The sequence below is a fragment of the Eulemur rufifrons genome, chromosome 30 (assembly GCF_041146395.1).
Source record: "Eulemur rufifrons isolate Redbay chromosome 30, OSU_ERuf_1, whole genome shotgun sequence".
In the NCBI taxonomy this organism is placed as follows: domain Eukaryota; kingdom Metazoa; phylum Chordata; class Mammalia; order Primates; family Lemuridae; genus Eulemur; species Eulemur rufifrons.
This window is the reverse complement of record NC_091012.1, coordinates 80,456,270-80,471,322: the sequence shown is the minus strand read 5'-3', so window position 1 is coordinate 80,471,322 and position 15,053 is coordinate 80,456,270. Positions and strand designations below refer to the sequence as shown.

The following is a 15,053-nucleotide window of genomic DNA, read 5'->3' as shown; positions in this document are numbered from 1 at the left end:
CTCATTATGTGCAGTGAGGTATCACAAGATCAGAGGAATAGCCTCCACATGTACTTGCCGTCAAATTGGCACTAACTGATCAACACTATGGTGATCATACGGTAGTAATTTTCTCCATGGACTAGGGGTTTGGGGGTGGTAAACTCACAACTAATGGACATGGTGTGCATTGTAGAGGGGAAGGGCAAGCCTCTAAACCTCACCTGGGTGAGACAAAGACATAAAATGTAACCAAAACGTTTGTACCCTCATAATATCTTGAAATAAAAAAAAATAAAAAATAAAAAACAATAAAAATTCTATAACAAAGCAAAAATACCAGTGATGTAACTCCTCAATATTTTGAGGAAATTTTTTTTTATAGATGAGGTCTTGCTATGTTTTACAGGCTGCTCTCAAATTCCTGGGCTCAAGCGATCCTCCCACCCCTGCCTCCCAAGCAGCTGGGATTATAAGCACACATGACTATGCCTGGCTCTTTGATGAAAATTCAATGTGGGTACATTTATAGTGGTGTGAGAAGGGTTCAAGCATGTTATTCCAGTTTGATAAGAAATCAGCTGATTGATCTTACCTGCTCATGAATCTGGCTCAATCCACCATGGCACATTTCATTTCCAATATTTGTAGAAGTTGAATCACTTCCTGTGATGGTTTGAATTTGCTGGCTAGAATGGGATTGTTGACAGTGTGGAGAGTGGATGATCTGGGGCTGTTGGACAATGTGATGATGGCACTGAACCTCAGGATGGCATTCCTAAGATATATACACATGCCAAAAACAACCACTGAGAATAAAAATTACTAATCAAGAAAAAGCAACTGAAAAAAATTTTTTAAATGTAATGTATTCTTTCACTATAATTCAAACCCTAGGATTTATAGTTTTAATTAGTGATATATTATTTTACAAATTATTCCATTGGGAAAATTTGTATTAAATTCTATTTTTATTTGATCAAGTAGCTGTGACCATCCAAATACTTACCAAGATTGGCCAAGGAATTGCAAGTTTTGATTAAATTAATATTCTAGGTATACTTAGCACTAAAATGATAATGAATATTAACATTAATTAATCTTTCCTTTTTTAACAGGATAATTTATTTATTTTTAATTTCAGAATATTACAGGAGTATACATATTTTGGTTATATAATTTGTTTGTGTACAGTTTGAGTCCAAGTTATAAGTGTCCCCTTCACTCAGATAATGTGCATATTGCCCATTAGGTGTGAATTTACCTATTACTTCCTCTCCCCTCCCATCTATTTGATTTCCACTGAGTTTTACTAACATATGTGCAGATAAGAGTTGATCAATTAGTTTAAATTTAGTATTGAGTACACGTGGTGTTTGTCTTCCCATTCTTGCAATACTTCACTTAGAAGAATGATCTCCAGGTCCATCCACTCGAATGTTTATAGCAGCACAATTCATAGTTGCAAAGATGTGGAAACAGCCCAAATGCCCAACAATACATGAGTGGATTAATAAAATGTGGTATATGTACACTATGCAGTACTACTCAGACATAAAAAATGGTGATCTACTATTTTTTGTAACAACTTGAATTAATCTTTCTTTGATGATTCAACAGACACTTCAGTATATGATTACATAATATTGCTATAATACTGAAGATGAAGATGAATATAAAATTAGAAAATAAAATGATGCAGTGATTTTAAATGTCAGAAGGCATATCAGAATAACAGTGGGGATGCAAAGTTCTTGTGCTTATGAAAATGAGTATGAATTTTTAAAAAAGTTTAAAAACCAGTGACTGAAGCTCTAAGTCCAAAAAACATGGATTTTAACTCTGATTCTATCACTTACTTTATGATCTTGGGAAACTGTATATGCATCATTTATGAACCTCAGTTTCTTCATTTGTAAAAGTGTACATAGTACGTATCTCATTGGGGTGCTATGAGGAGTAAATAAACTAATGTCTATAAATTACCTGGTACAAAGTAGGTGAGTAATAAGCATTGCTATTATTATTATATCATCATCATTATCATCGTCATCATCAACTACTCCACTAAATTTGCAGGTGAAAAAAAAAAAAACCAAACCTGAGGTCCAGAAAGGTAAGATGATTTACTTATAATGACACAGCTAATTTATGACAAAATTGGGACTGGAATTCATGATTTCTAGCTTACACTTCTTTCAGGATATTAAGCTGAATTTGTACTGACCTCAAAATATTCTGGAATTTGTTATTTTTAAACTAAGTCCCTGATATATGTTTGTTTATTTGTCATGGCTTTTTTATGATAAGTATACAGAACATATTAAGAAAAGATACCTGATTATTTTAGTTTTAGGGATTTTAGGTATACTCAAATTGGCTTTTTTATTTTGTTATTATTCTACTGTGATAAGAAGCATCTGGAAGTCTACTTTTAAAGGAAAAATACTTCTTTTTAAACCATAATGGTACATGAACGCACATACAATTAACATTGAAAGTGTAGATTCAATACTCTATTTCCTTTTGACTATAGAAAGTTAACTTTATTAATACAGTAAATCATTTTGCATTTTAAATTTTTATATGAAACAATTTTCAAGCTATATTAAATGGAAAAAAAGTACTGAAGAATGAATGTAGTATACTCCTTATAGTGTAACATTTAAAAAATATACATACATATATATTTACAAACACATATAATATGCATATATTCATAGACCAAAAAACTTATGAGTGGCTGACTCTCAGAAGAGAAACTGGGGATTAGAGAGTCCAGATAAGGAGGTTTATTTTTCACAGTATATCCCTTCATACTCTGAAAAAATTTTACCATGTATAAAAATTAACTTTTCACATATACAAAAAATATTTTGTGATAAAGACAAAATTCATAAAAAATACACATTACAAATAGAAATTGCCTTGGTAGACATATAGATAATAAAGGTCAGAGAATCAGTTCATGAAATCATTTTCTCTGTGCTGTTTCAAATATGACTTACTTTATAAGTACACTAGCACTAAGATCTTTAAAATTTAGGAAACTAACTGCATACTATCAATAACTTTTGTACAAATTTTTAAGGTGAATGAATGTTACATTATTGCCTTTTATTTTACAAAATATCTTCATATGCTAAATTAGGGTAAAATTACACTGACAGTCTGAGAAAACTATCACTAAGTGGGGAGCTTGTACACTATTGAAATAGAATACCTTTTGAAGAAGGTAAAAAACAATGCATTCCTCAAAAAGCAAGTTAGGAAACACTTGGAAAGGACACATCAACAGAGGGCAATAAAGAAAGCAAAATCCACTCTCAATCATCTTCCTTTGTTATCGTATCAGTTGACTCTTTTTAAAAAAAAAAATTCTTTGTGTCACTACTCTTTCTTTTTTTTCAGTTTATTATGGGGGTACAAAAGTTCAGGTTATATATATTGCCCATGCCCCCCCCATCCCCACAAGTCTGAGCTTCAAGCGTGTCTGTTCCCTAGACAGTGCACATCGCACTCATCAAGCAGGTATACACCCATCCCCTCCCCCCAGCCCCCACCTCTTGTCCCATACCCAATTGGTGTTATTCCCAAATGTGCACTTAGGTGATGATCAGGGAAACCAATTTGCTTGTGAGTACATGTGGTGCCTATTTTTCCATTCTTGGGATACTTCACTTAATAGAATGGGTTCCAACTCTCTCCAGGAGAACCAAAGAGATGCCACATCACCGTTATTTCTTATAGCTGAGTAATACTCCATGGTATACATATACCACAATTTACTAATCCACTCATGAATTGATGGGGATTTGGGTTGTTTCCACATCTTTGCAATTGTGAATTGTGCTGCTGTAAACATTTGGGTGAAGGTGTCTTTTTTATAGAATGACTTTGTTCTTCTGGGTAGATGCCCAATAATGGGATTGCTGGATTGAATGGTAGGTCTGCTTGAATCTGTTTAAGGTATCTCCATATTGCTTTCCACAGGGGCTGTACTAGTTTACAGTCCCACCAGCAGTGTATGAGTGTTCCTGTCTCTCTGCATCCACGCCAACATGTGTTGTTTTGGGACTTTTTGATAAAGGCCATTCTCACTGGAGTTAAGAGATATCTCATTGTGGTTTTGATTTGCATTTCCCTGATGATTAGAGATGTTGAACATTTTTTCATATGTTTGTTAGCCATTCTTACTGAATGGGGAAAAATTGAAAGCATTCCCACTTTGAACTGGAACCAAACAAGGCTGCCCACTGTCCCCATTACTTTTCAACATAATATTGGAAGTCCTTGTGAGAGCTATTAGGCAAGAGAGCAGAATCAAGGAAGTCCAAATAGAGAAAGAAGAGATCAAACTCTCACTATTTGCTGATGATATGATGTTATATCTAGAAAACCCCAAGGATTCAACCAAGAGACTCCTGGAATTGATCAATGAATTCAGTCAAGTCTCAGGATACAAAATCAATACACACAAATCAGAGGCATTCATATATGCCAATAACATTCAAACAGAGAAACAAATTAAGGACTCAATACCCTTCAAAATAGCAACAAAGAAAATAAAATATCTAGGAATATATTTAACTAAGGAAGTAAAGGACCTCTACAGGGAGAACTATGAAACACTGAGGAAGGAAATCGCAGAGCATATAAATAGGTGGAAAACCATACCATGCTCATGGATTGGAAGAATCAACATTGTTAAAATGTCTATACTGCCCAAAGTGATCTACAGATTCAATGCAATCCCTATTAAATTACCAACATCATTTTTCACAGATATAGAAAAAATAACTATACACTTTGTATGGAACCAGAGAAGACCCCCTTTAGCTAAAGCAATTTTAAGCAACAAAAACAAAAAGGGAGGTATTAATTTGCCAGACTTCAAACTGTACTACAAGGCTGTGATTGTTAAAACTGCTTGGTATTGGCACAAGTGCAGGGACACAGACCAGTGGAACAGAACAGAAAATCCAAATATAAAACCATCCTCATATAGCCATCTAATCTTCGACAAAGCAGACAAAAACATACTCTGGGAAAAAGTTCCTTATTCAATAAATGGTGCTGGGAAAACTGGATAGCCACATGTAGAAGACTAAAACAGGACCCACAGCTTTCACCTCTCACAAAAATCAAATCATGGTGGATAACAGACTTAAACCTTAGGTGTGAAACGATTAGAATTCTAGAAGAAAATGTAGGAAAGACTCTTACAGACATTGGCCTAGGCAAAGAATTTATGAAGAAGTCCCCGAAGACAATCACAGCAACAACAAAAATAAATAAATGGGATCTGATTAAATTAAAAAGCTCTGCACAGCCAGAGAAATAGTCACGAGAGTAAACAGACCACCTACAGAATGGGAAAAAAAATTTTTGCATACTACACATCAGATAAAGGACTGATAACAAGAATCTATTTAGAACTCAGGAAACTCAGTAAGAAAAAACTAACAATCCTATCAAAAAGTGGGCAAAGGACAGGAATAGAAATTTTTCAAAAGAAGATATAAGAATGGCTAACAAACATATCAGTTGATTCTTGAATAAAATGTTGACATTTCCATCATCTGGGGTGCCTTGCAGCTTCCCTGAGCCTATTTGGCCTCCTAACCATTCATTGGTACCACTGAAATCTTAGCAGGTTTTCAATTTTTGAATCTTACACCTGACTACTAAAGTTATTTTTCTAAAGCAAGATGTTTGTATATTAATCATAGTTTTGAAGTATGCCATAAGCTGAATTTACAAAGTACAAAAGATCAAATATTTCTGATTTATCATAGATTTTTCCTCTTTGATAGAGAAAAAAGAATTACACAGAGTATGAATCTTGCAACTGGCACCAGTGTACCACCCTTCCACTATAAAGAACTCTTTTTTCTTGGACAAGTCTCATTTGCTAAGAGCTAGTACTATTTGATTTAGTCACATGTGACAGTAAACAGGTTAATCCAGACTCTGGCTTTACCCAACTTTTCCTGGTCTATTTCCATGACTGAGGGAACTCAACCAGGACAAAGCAGTAGTAGTTTGTCCTATCTGCATGGTTCCTTTTATCTTGGGCAGCTTCTATGGTAGTTTCTAAACTCCCAAATTGTTTAAGTTATTAATAAGAAAAAGTGGGCACAAACAAGTAAACATTCAAGTTAATAGTAAGTAGCAGCAGTGTACTCTTAAAGGATCTCTTTCTTAAATTGTTCCACATGTATAACAATGATAATGTACACAATATTCAATGTATTACTTTAGACTTCAAGAATTAGAAAAACTTTTTATTCTCTTTAAATCAAGAAGCTGGAAGTAACATGAAATGAATGTGCCTGAAATATTCCTCGGTATTTAAAACGTGTCAAATTTATTGTTGTGGCAGCCAGTTAGATAAAAGACAGATGTTATAATTTGACAGCTTGAGGAAAACTTCCACTGAAGAATAGACATATATGATGAAATATTTCTACTTGATATCATAAGGTCCAGAAATATTCTGCTGCTACTCCAGAATATATGTGTTGAACAAATACTATACCAAACCCTTTAGTCTATATCCAGTTTTCCAAGCAAACCAAAATCTTAAAGATATAGTTGTTTATGATTCTGAGAATTTACTCAATTTCATTTTTACTGGACATCAAATAATAATGTTTTAGTTCCTATGAATCTGGTAACAACTGCCTGTAAATGCTCATAAAAATAAAATGTGTTTTCGTGCCAAGAGGTTCAAAGAGGAAAATCTAGTATATTTTAGTCAGTTTCATTTGTATATGAGAAAAATAATTTTGTTATCAAAACTGATTTGATATTATTTGACTGCTTATTATGGTTTGGATTGTACCCCTCTCAAAGGTATGCTGGAATTCCTAACCCTTAGTAAACTCAGAATGCGACCTATTTGGAAATAGGGTCTTTATAGAAGTAATGAAGTTAAAATGAGGTCATTAGGATGGGCCCTCATACAATATTTGGAAATTTGGACATAGACACAAGCGTGCACAGAGAGATAAGGTGCCATATGGAGATGGAGGATTGGCGTGATGCATCTATAAGCCAAGAAATATTTGAGGCTGCCAGAAGCTAGGAGACAAGCATGGAAGAGTTCCTTCCCAGGGGATTCACAGGGAGGATGGCCCTGCCCACACAGTAATTTCAGATTTCTGGCCTCCAGAACTGTGAGATAATAAATTTCTATTGTTTTAAGCCATACTGTTTGTGCTACTTTGTTACAGTAGCCCAAAGAAACTAATACACTGCCCTAGTTCAAGAATGTCCAAGAGACAAGTCCAAGGCTTTGTCTGGCTTGAACATGCTTATATCCACTAAGAAGAACAATATGAAACCTCTGCTGGTTACAGTAGCAACTCTGCATGAAGGAGTTGGGGCTCCAGATACCATAGAATTACCATGGCCCTGCTGCTGCTATATACTTTGTACTTGGTCTTTCAATTTGAGCTTAATGTAATTTTTAAAATGTGACTTGAAGCTTTAGTTTTCTAGATCTTTTACAGTATTCAGTATTTCACATATCTGTTCATACATATTGTCCATTTAAAATTCATTATGGACATAAGATGGTGGAGTGGTGGTGACTGCTTGGATCTGCGCTCCGGCGAGGAAGCCATGGATCCGGACCTGCCACAACGCTAGAGGACCGCTCCCACACAGGAACAGTGGTGTGAATCCACGGAGAATCAGCGTGGGACAAACAGAGCAAGTGAGGTCTGAGGTGAACGAAAATTAAGATCGCGGAATTCTGCGGAAGGCACGGAACAGACAGTAGCCAGCGGAGCGCGGGCGGGCTGCGCCCGCCCCCAGGTGGGGCAGGGGCAGTCTTTTGGGAAAGCGGCTTGCGCTCCTCACTGACCTCCACCCCCAATTGCTTGGAGACCCCCCCCCCGGCAAGCCAGAGCAGAATCACTGAGGGAGACGTAGGGCATTGCAGACAGGAGGCTTTTTCGGGACAATAGCTTGGAACCTGGGAAGTCTCGGCTGAGACAGCCCTTGGCGAGAAGGGACGGACCTGCACCAGGGGGGAGGGGCACGAAGGATCCTCGATCAGCGAATTGTGCTGTACCTCTGCGCTACTTTTGTCTGTGGTTCTTCAGCCGGTGGCCCCTGGCGGCTTTGCCCGCCAACCCCCCCCCCACGGCAGTGGCGGTCTCTGGGCTCTGCCTGCCGGGGAGCCAGTCCCCCTCCCACCCCAGAGCGCTGCGGGCGCCATCTTGAAAGCAAAGGCGGAACCGCTTGGGAGCCATAAGGTGCCGAGGGGAGGAGTGGCTCTCTCTCCCCGGCGCCCTCTGCTGGTCTCTGGGCCCGCACCATCTCCGCCGGGGCAGTGCTAAGACGTAAAAAAAACATTGAGTCGCCGCTCGGGACCCAATGGAGCAGGCATGAAGGGGCGGAGCTGCGCTAAGGCGCAAAAACACAATGATTGAGCCGCTGAACTATATACTTCAGATTTGTGTATCCCTTCGTTTAGCGATGCGCTGTGGTGCTGTGTAGCTCTGTTTTTGTTCTTTTGTGTTTGTGTTTTTGGTGATTTTGGGTTAGGTCTTTTTGTGTTATTTGTTTGTTTGGTTTTTGTTTTTCTTTTTTTGTTTTGTTTTGTTTTGTTTTGTTTTTTTTTGTTTTTGTTTTTTCTTTTCTCTTTTTCCTTTTTTTTCCTCTTCTCTTCTCCTTTTCTTTTCTCTTTCTTTTTCTTCTCCTTCTTTTCTTTCTTTTCTCTTCCTTTTTTTTTCTTTTCTTTTCTTTTTTCTTTTTCTTTATTTCTTCTCTCTTTTTGCCTTCTAACTGGGAAGCCACGGTGAGCTTCGGAACGGGCCAGGCCCCTGGCTCTGGTACATACCGGAACCTGAGTAGTCACCCCCAACGCCAGCGATCTGCAGGCACGCAATCGCCATCTTGGGGCCCTCAGTCAAGTCACTGCAGAGCAATAGGGTGCCAAGAGGCTCCCTGGACGGCCCCCTCCCCTGGTCCACAGACCTTATATAGGGACCCTGCCCATGTCTAAACATTGACTACTTCTCCAGAAGTGAGAGTGTGGAGCCTGGTCCCTGGGGACATTGGGCCAAGGCAGACTTTTGCCCGTGGGAGCTGGAGCAACTGGGGCGCTGAGCGAGCGAGGGCACCGTCCACTCCCCATAGCTAGTGTCTTTCCTGCAGATAGAGACAGAAACCACCCCTATAGAGGAAGAACCAAAGGGAAACAAACAAACAAACAGAATTTCGGTCTACTACTAGTGTGGACCCTGCTTGCCTTCTGAAAGACCACAACACAGTGTCCTAACTTGCCAAAGCAGTCTTGGATCACTCCAATCCTCTAGGATTGGACCCATTAGAAGCAGTCCCCCAACTGAAATAGAAAAATCTCTAAACAATTCACAACAGTCTTCCCCTCTTGCCAAAGGAAGCAATATACCTAGACTGCTCCACAGCCTAAGAATAGAGCACAAAGAGTGCTGTTAACCAGACTAAATCTATAAGAAAAGATCCACCGATTAATCTAGATGGGAAGGGCCCAGTGAAAAAACACAGGAAGCACAAAGAATTAAACAGAAAGCTCACCCCCAAAGAGAAATACCAGCTCTCAACCATTTGACACAAACCAGACTCAAAACACCAACATGTCACAGGAAGAATTCCAATTATGGATCATAAACAAGCTGAATAATATACAAGAATCAATGGATAAACAACACAAGGAAAGCGCAAAAAAAAAAAAAAATACAGGATTTGGAGGAAAAATTCACTGAAGAAATTGAAACATTGAAGAAAAACCAAACTGAACTCCTAGAAATGAAGAATTCATTCAGAGAGCTACAAAACACTGTGGAAAGTCACAAAAGCAGGGTAGATCAAAAAGAGGAAAGAATCTGAGAAATTGAAGATAACTCCTTCTGACTAAATAAGTCAGTCACAGAGATAGATCAAAAAAGTAAGAGAAATGATCTGAGTCTTCAAGAAATGTGGGATTATGTGAAGAAACCTAACTTGAGAGTTATTGGCATTCCTGAGGGTGAAGAAGATAATAAGCAAGGGTTGGACAAGCTATTTGAAGACATAATGGAGGAAAATTTTCCAGGCCTTGCCAATACTCTAGACATACAGGTTCAAGAAGCTCAAAGGACCCCTGGGAGATTCATAGCAAATAGGAAAACACCACACCACGTTGTCATCAGGCTGATCAAAATATCCACTAAAGAGTCCCTTCTCCGAGCTGTAAGGAGAAAGAAACAGGTAACTTACAAAGGAAAACCCATCAGAATTACGCCAGATTTCTCCGCTGAAACCTTACAAGCAAGAAGAGGTTGGGGCCCCATTTTCACGCTTCTGAAACAGAATAATGCCCAGCCTAGAATCTTGTACCCAGATAAGCTAAGTTTTCTATATGAAGGAGAAATTAAGACATTCTCAGATAAACAAAGGTTGAAGGAATTCACCAAGACAAGACCAGCCCTACAAGAAGTACTCAAAAGAGAATTACACATGGATCAGCACAAGAAAGATCCACGAATGTAAAACTACTCAAGAGCTAAAGATGAAATTCCAGATACCACAATGGCTCAGGAGAGAAAACATCGCAATGAAGTTCTACCCAACAAGCTGAACAAAAAACCATCTCACTTATCAGTTTTCTCAATAAATGTGAATGGCTTGAATTCCCCGCTCAAGACATAGACTGTCCCAATGGATAAAAAAACACAAGCCAAGTATTTGCTGTCTTCAAGAAACCCACCTAACGAGCAAAGATGCATTTAGACTGAAAGTAAAAGGATGGAAATCGGTATTTCAAGCAAATGGTAACCAAAAGAAAGCTGGTGTGGCAATCTTAATTTCCAATAACTTAGCTTTCAAACCAACAAAAATAATAAAAGACAAAGATGGCTACTACATACTGGTCAAGGGCACAATCCAACAAGAAGCCATTACTATACTCAATATATATGTACCCAACCTAGGTGCACCTAGATTCATAAAGCAAACCCTACTAGATCTGAACCAAATGATAGATAACAATACTGTAATAGCTGGAGACTTTAACACCCCACTGACAGTACAGGACAGATCCTCTAAACAGAAAATAAACAAAGACATAATGTACCTAAATAGAATGCTAGAACAAATGGGCATGGCTGACATCTATAGGACATTCCACCCAAAGTCCACAGAATATATATTTTTCTCATCAGCTCATGGGACATTCTCTAAGATTGACCATGTCCTAGGACATAAAGCATGTCTTAAAAAATTCAAAAAAATAGAAATTATACCATGCATCTTCTCAGATCACAGCGGAATAAAAGTAACAATGATCACAAACAGAAACCCTCACTCTTACTCAAAGTCATGGAAGCTAAATAACTTTCTCCTGAATAATTATTCTATAAAGGAAGAAATCAAGATGGAAATCAAAAGTTTCTTTCAATTAAATGACAATGGAGATACAACTTATCAAAATCTATGGGACGCAGCTAAAGCAGTCCTGAGAGGGAAATTCATATCCATAAATGCCTATATCCAAAAGACAGAAAACATGCAAATAGACAACCTAATGAATAGACTCAAAGAGCTGGAGAAAGAAGAACAGAACGACCCCAAACCCAGCAGAAGGTGAGAAATTACTAAGATCAAATCAGAATTAAATGAAAAGGACAACAAAGAAACTATAAGGGAAATTAATAAAACAAAAAGTTGGTTCTTTGAAAAGATAAACCAAATAGACACACCTCTGGCTAGACTAACCAAGAGCACAAAAGTAAAATCTTTAATAACCTCCATTAGGAACATGAAAGGAGAAATCACAACCGATGCTACAGAGATACAAGATATCATCTATGAATTCTACAAAAATCTTTATGCACACAAACTGGAGAATGCGGAGGAAATGGACAAATTTTTAGAAACACATAGTCTTCCCAGGCTCAACCAGGAAGAAATAGAGTACCTGAACAGACCAATATCAAGAACCGAAATTGAAACAGCAATAAAAAGCTTCCCAAAAAGAAAAGCCCTGGTCCAGATGGGTTCACACCTGAATTTTACCATACATACAAAGAAGAACTGGTGCCCATCCTACATAAACTATTCTCCAATATTGAGAAGGACGAAATTCTCCCCAACACGTTCTACCAAGCCAATATAACATTGATACCAAAACCAGGAGAAGACGCAACAATAATAGAGAACTACAGACAAATTTCTCTCATCAATATAGATGCAAAAATTTTCAATAAAATACTAGCAAATCGAATCCAAGTACTTATCAAAAAAATAATCCACCACGACCAAGTGGGCTTCATCCCGGAGATGCAGGGGTGGTTCAACATACGTAAATCTATAAATGTAATTCACCACATAAATAGAAGCAAAACCAAAAACCATATGATACTCTCATTAGATGCAGAAAAAGCATTTGACAAAATTTAACACTCTTTTATGATAAAAACGCTTAACAAAATAGGCATAGATGGAACCTACCTAAAAATGATACAAGCCATATATGACAGACCCACAGCCAACATCATTCTGAATGGGGAAAAATTGAAAGCACTCCCACTTAGAACTGGAACCAGACAGGGCTGCCCACTGTCCCCATTAATTTTCAACATAGTATTGGAAGTCCTTGGGAGAGCTATCAGGCAAGAGAGCAAAATCAAGGGAGTCCAAATAGGGAAGGAAGAGATCAAACTCTCACTTTTTGCTGACGATATGATGCTATATCTGGAAAACCCCCAGGATTCAACCATGAGACTCCTGGAATTGATTAACAAATATAGCAAAGTCTCTGGCTACAAAATTAATATACACAAATCAGAGGCATTTATATATGCCAATAACAGTCAATCAGAAAACCAAATTAAAGACTCAATACCCTTCAAAATAGCAACAAAGATAATAAAATATCTAGGTATATACCTAACTAAAGAGGTAAAGGACCTGTATAAGGAAAACTATGAAACACTGAGAAAAGAAATAGCAGAACTTGCAAATAGATGGAAAAATATACCATGCTCATGGATCGGAAGAATCAACATTGTTAAAATGTCTATACTACCCAAAGTGATCTACAGATTCAATGCAATCCTTATTAAACTACCAACATCATTTTTCACAGACATAGAGAAAATAATTATACACTTTGTATGGAATAAGAGAAGACCTCATATAGCAAAAGCAATTTTAAGCAATAAAAACAAAATGGGAGGTATTAATTTGCCAGACTTCAAACTATACTACAAGGCTGTGGTTCTTAAAACAGCCTGGTACTGGCACAAGTGCAGGGACACAGACCAGTGGAACACAACAGAAAATCCAAATATAGAACCATCCTCATATAGTCACCTAATTTTTGACAAAGCAGGAAAGAATATACTCTGGGGACAAGAATCCCTATTCAATAAATGGTGCTGGGAGAATTGGTTAGCCACTTGTAGAAGACTGAAACAGGACCCACAGCTTTCACCTCTCACAAAAATCAAATCATGGTGGATAACAGACTTAAACCTTAGGCGTGATACAATCAGAATTCTAGAAGAAAATGTAGGAAAGACTCTTACAGACATTGGCCTAGACAAAGAATTTATGAAGAAGACCCCCAAGGCAATCACAGCAGCAACAAAAATAAATGAATGGGACATGATTAAATTAAAAAGCTTCTGCACAGCCAAAGAAACAGACCACCTACAGAATGGGAAAAAATATTTGCATACTACACATCAGATAAAGGACTGATAACAAGAATCTATTTAGAACTCAGGAAAATCAGCAAGAAAAAATCAAGCAACCCTATCAAAAAGTGGGCAAAGGACATGAATAGAAACTTCTCAAAAGAAGATATAAGAATGGCTAACAAACATATGAAAAAATGCTCAACATCCCTAATCATCAGAGAAATGCAAATCAAAACCACAATGAGATATCACTTAACCCCAGTGAGAATGGCCTTTATCAAAAAAACCCAAAACAACACATGTTGGCGTGGGTGTGGAGAGACAGGAACACTCATACACTGCTGGTGAGACTGCAAACTAGTGCAACCCCTGTGGAAAGCATTATGGAGGTATCTTAAACAGATTCAAGTAGACCTGCCATTTGACCCAGCAATCCCATTACTGGGCATATACCCAAAGGAAAAAAGGTCATTCTTTAACAAAGACACATGTACCCAAATGTTTATAGCAGCACAATTCACAATCGCAAAGATGTGGAAACAACCCAAATGCCCATCAGTACATGATTGGATTAGTAAGCTGTGGTATATGTATACCATGGAATATTACTCAGCTATAAGGAATGATGAAGCTACGACATCTCTATGGTTCTCCTGGAGAGAGCTGGAACCCATTATATTACGTGAAGTATCCCAAGAATGGAAAAACAAGCATCACATGTACTCACCAGAAAATTGGTTTCCCTGATCATCACCTAAATACAAATCTGGGAACGACACCAATTGGATATCAGCATGAGGTGGGGGGTGGGGGAGGGGATGGGTGTATGCCTACACAATGAGTGCATTGCGCACCGTTTGGGGAGTGGTAACACTTGAAGATGCTGACTCGGGAAGGAGGGGTGGGGAGGGGAGGGATATATACCTCATGATGGGTGCAATGCGCACGACCTGGGGAACAGACATGCCTGGAGCTCTGACTTGGGGGGAAAGGCGGTACAGGAGCAACGTATGTAACCTGCAATTCTGTATCCCCCATAACAAGATGAAATAATAATATAAATAAATAAATAAATAAATAAATAAAAATAAATAAAATAAAATTCATTATGTTTAAAAATTAGGAAAAAATGATAATGTTTTAAATTATGATTTTTGTAAGGCCAGTTTAAAAGAAAACACACAATGTATTGGGATATCTACACTAAGTTCAGATCTACCATTAATTTTCTACGTGACTTCACATATCTTGACTTCAGTTTCCCTTTCAATAAAATGGAGACAATGATACTTCCCATAATAAAATGGATATGAAAGTACTGAGGATGGTATGAAGAGCTATAGACATAATAACATATTATTATAACTCATGGTATTCTTGCCTGGCACTTGAAAA

At 37.7% G+C, this 15,053-nt stretch overlaps 1 protein-coding gene across 1 annotated transcript in view; it reads right to left on the bottom strand.

Annotated features, from left to right (window-relative positions):
- Positions 1-15,053, bottom strand: part of POF1B (POF1B actin binding protein) — a 99,655-nt gene that overhangs the window by 56,814 nt on the left and 27,788 nt on the right. The window contains exon 6 of the mRNA XM_069463621.1: positions 575-757. Within this exon, the coding sequence (XP_069319722.1) occupies positions 575-757 (183 nt within the window). The remainder of the gene's footprint in view (positions 1-574; positions 758-15,053) is intronic.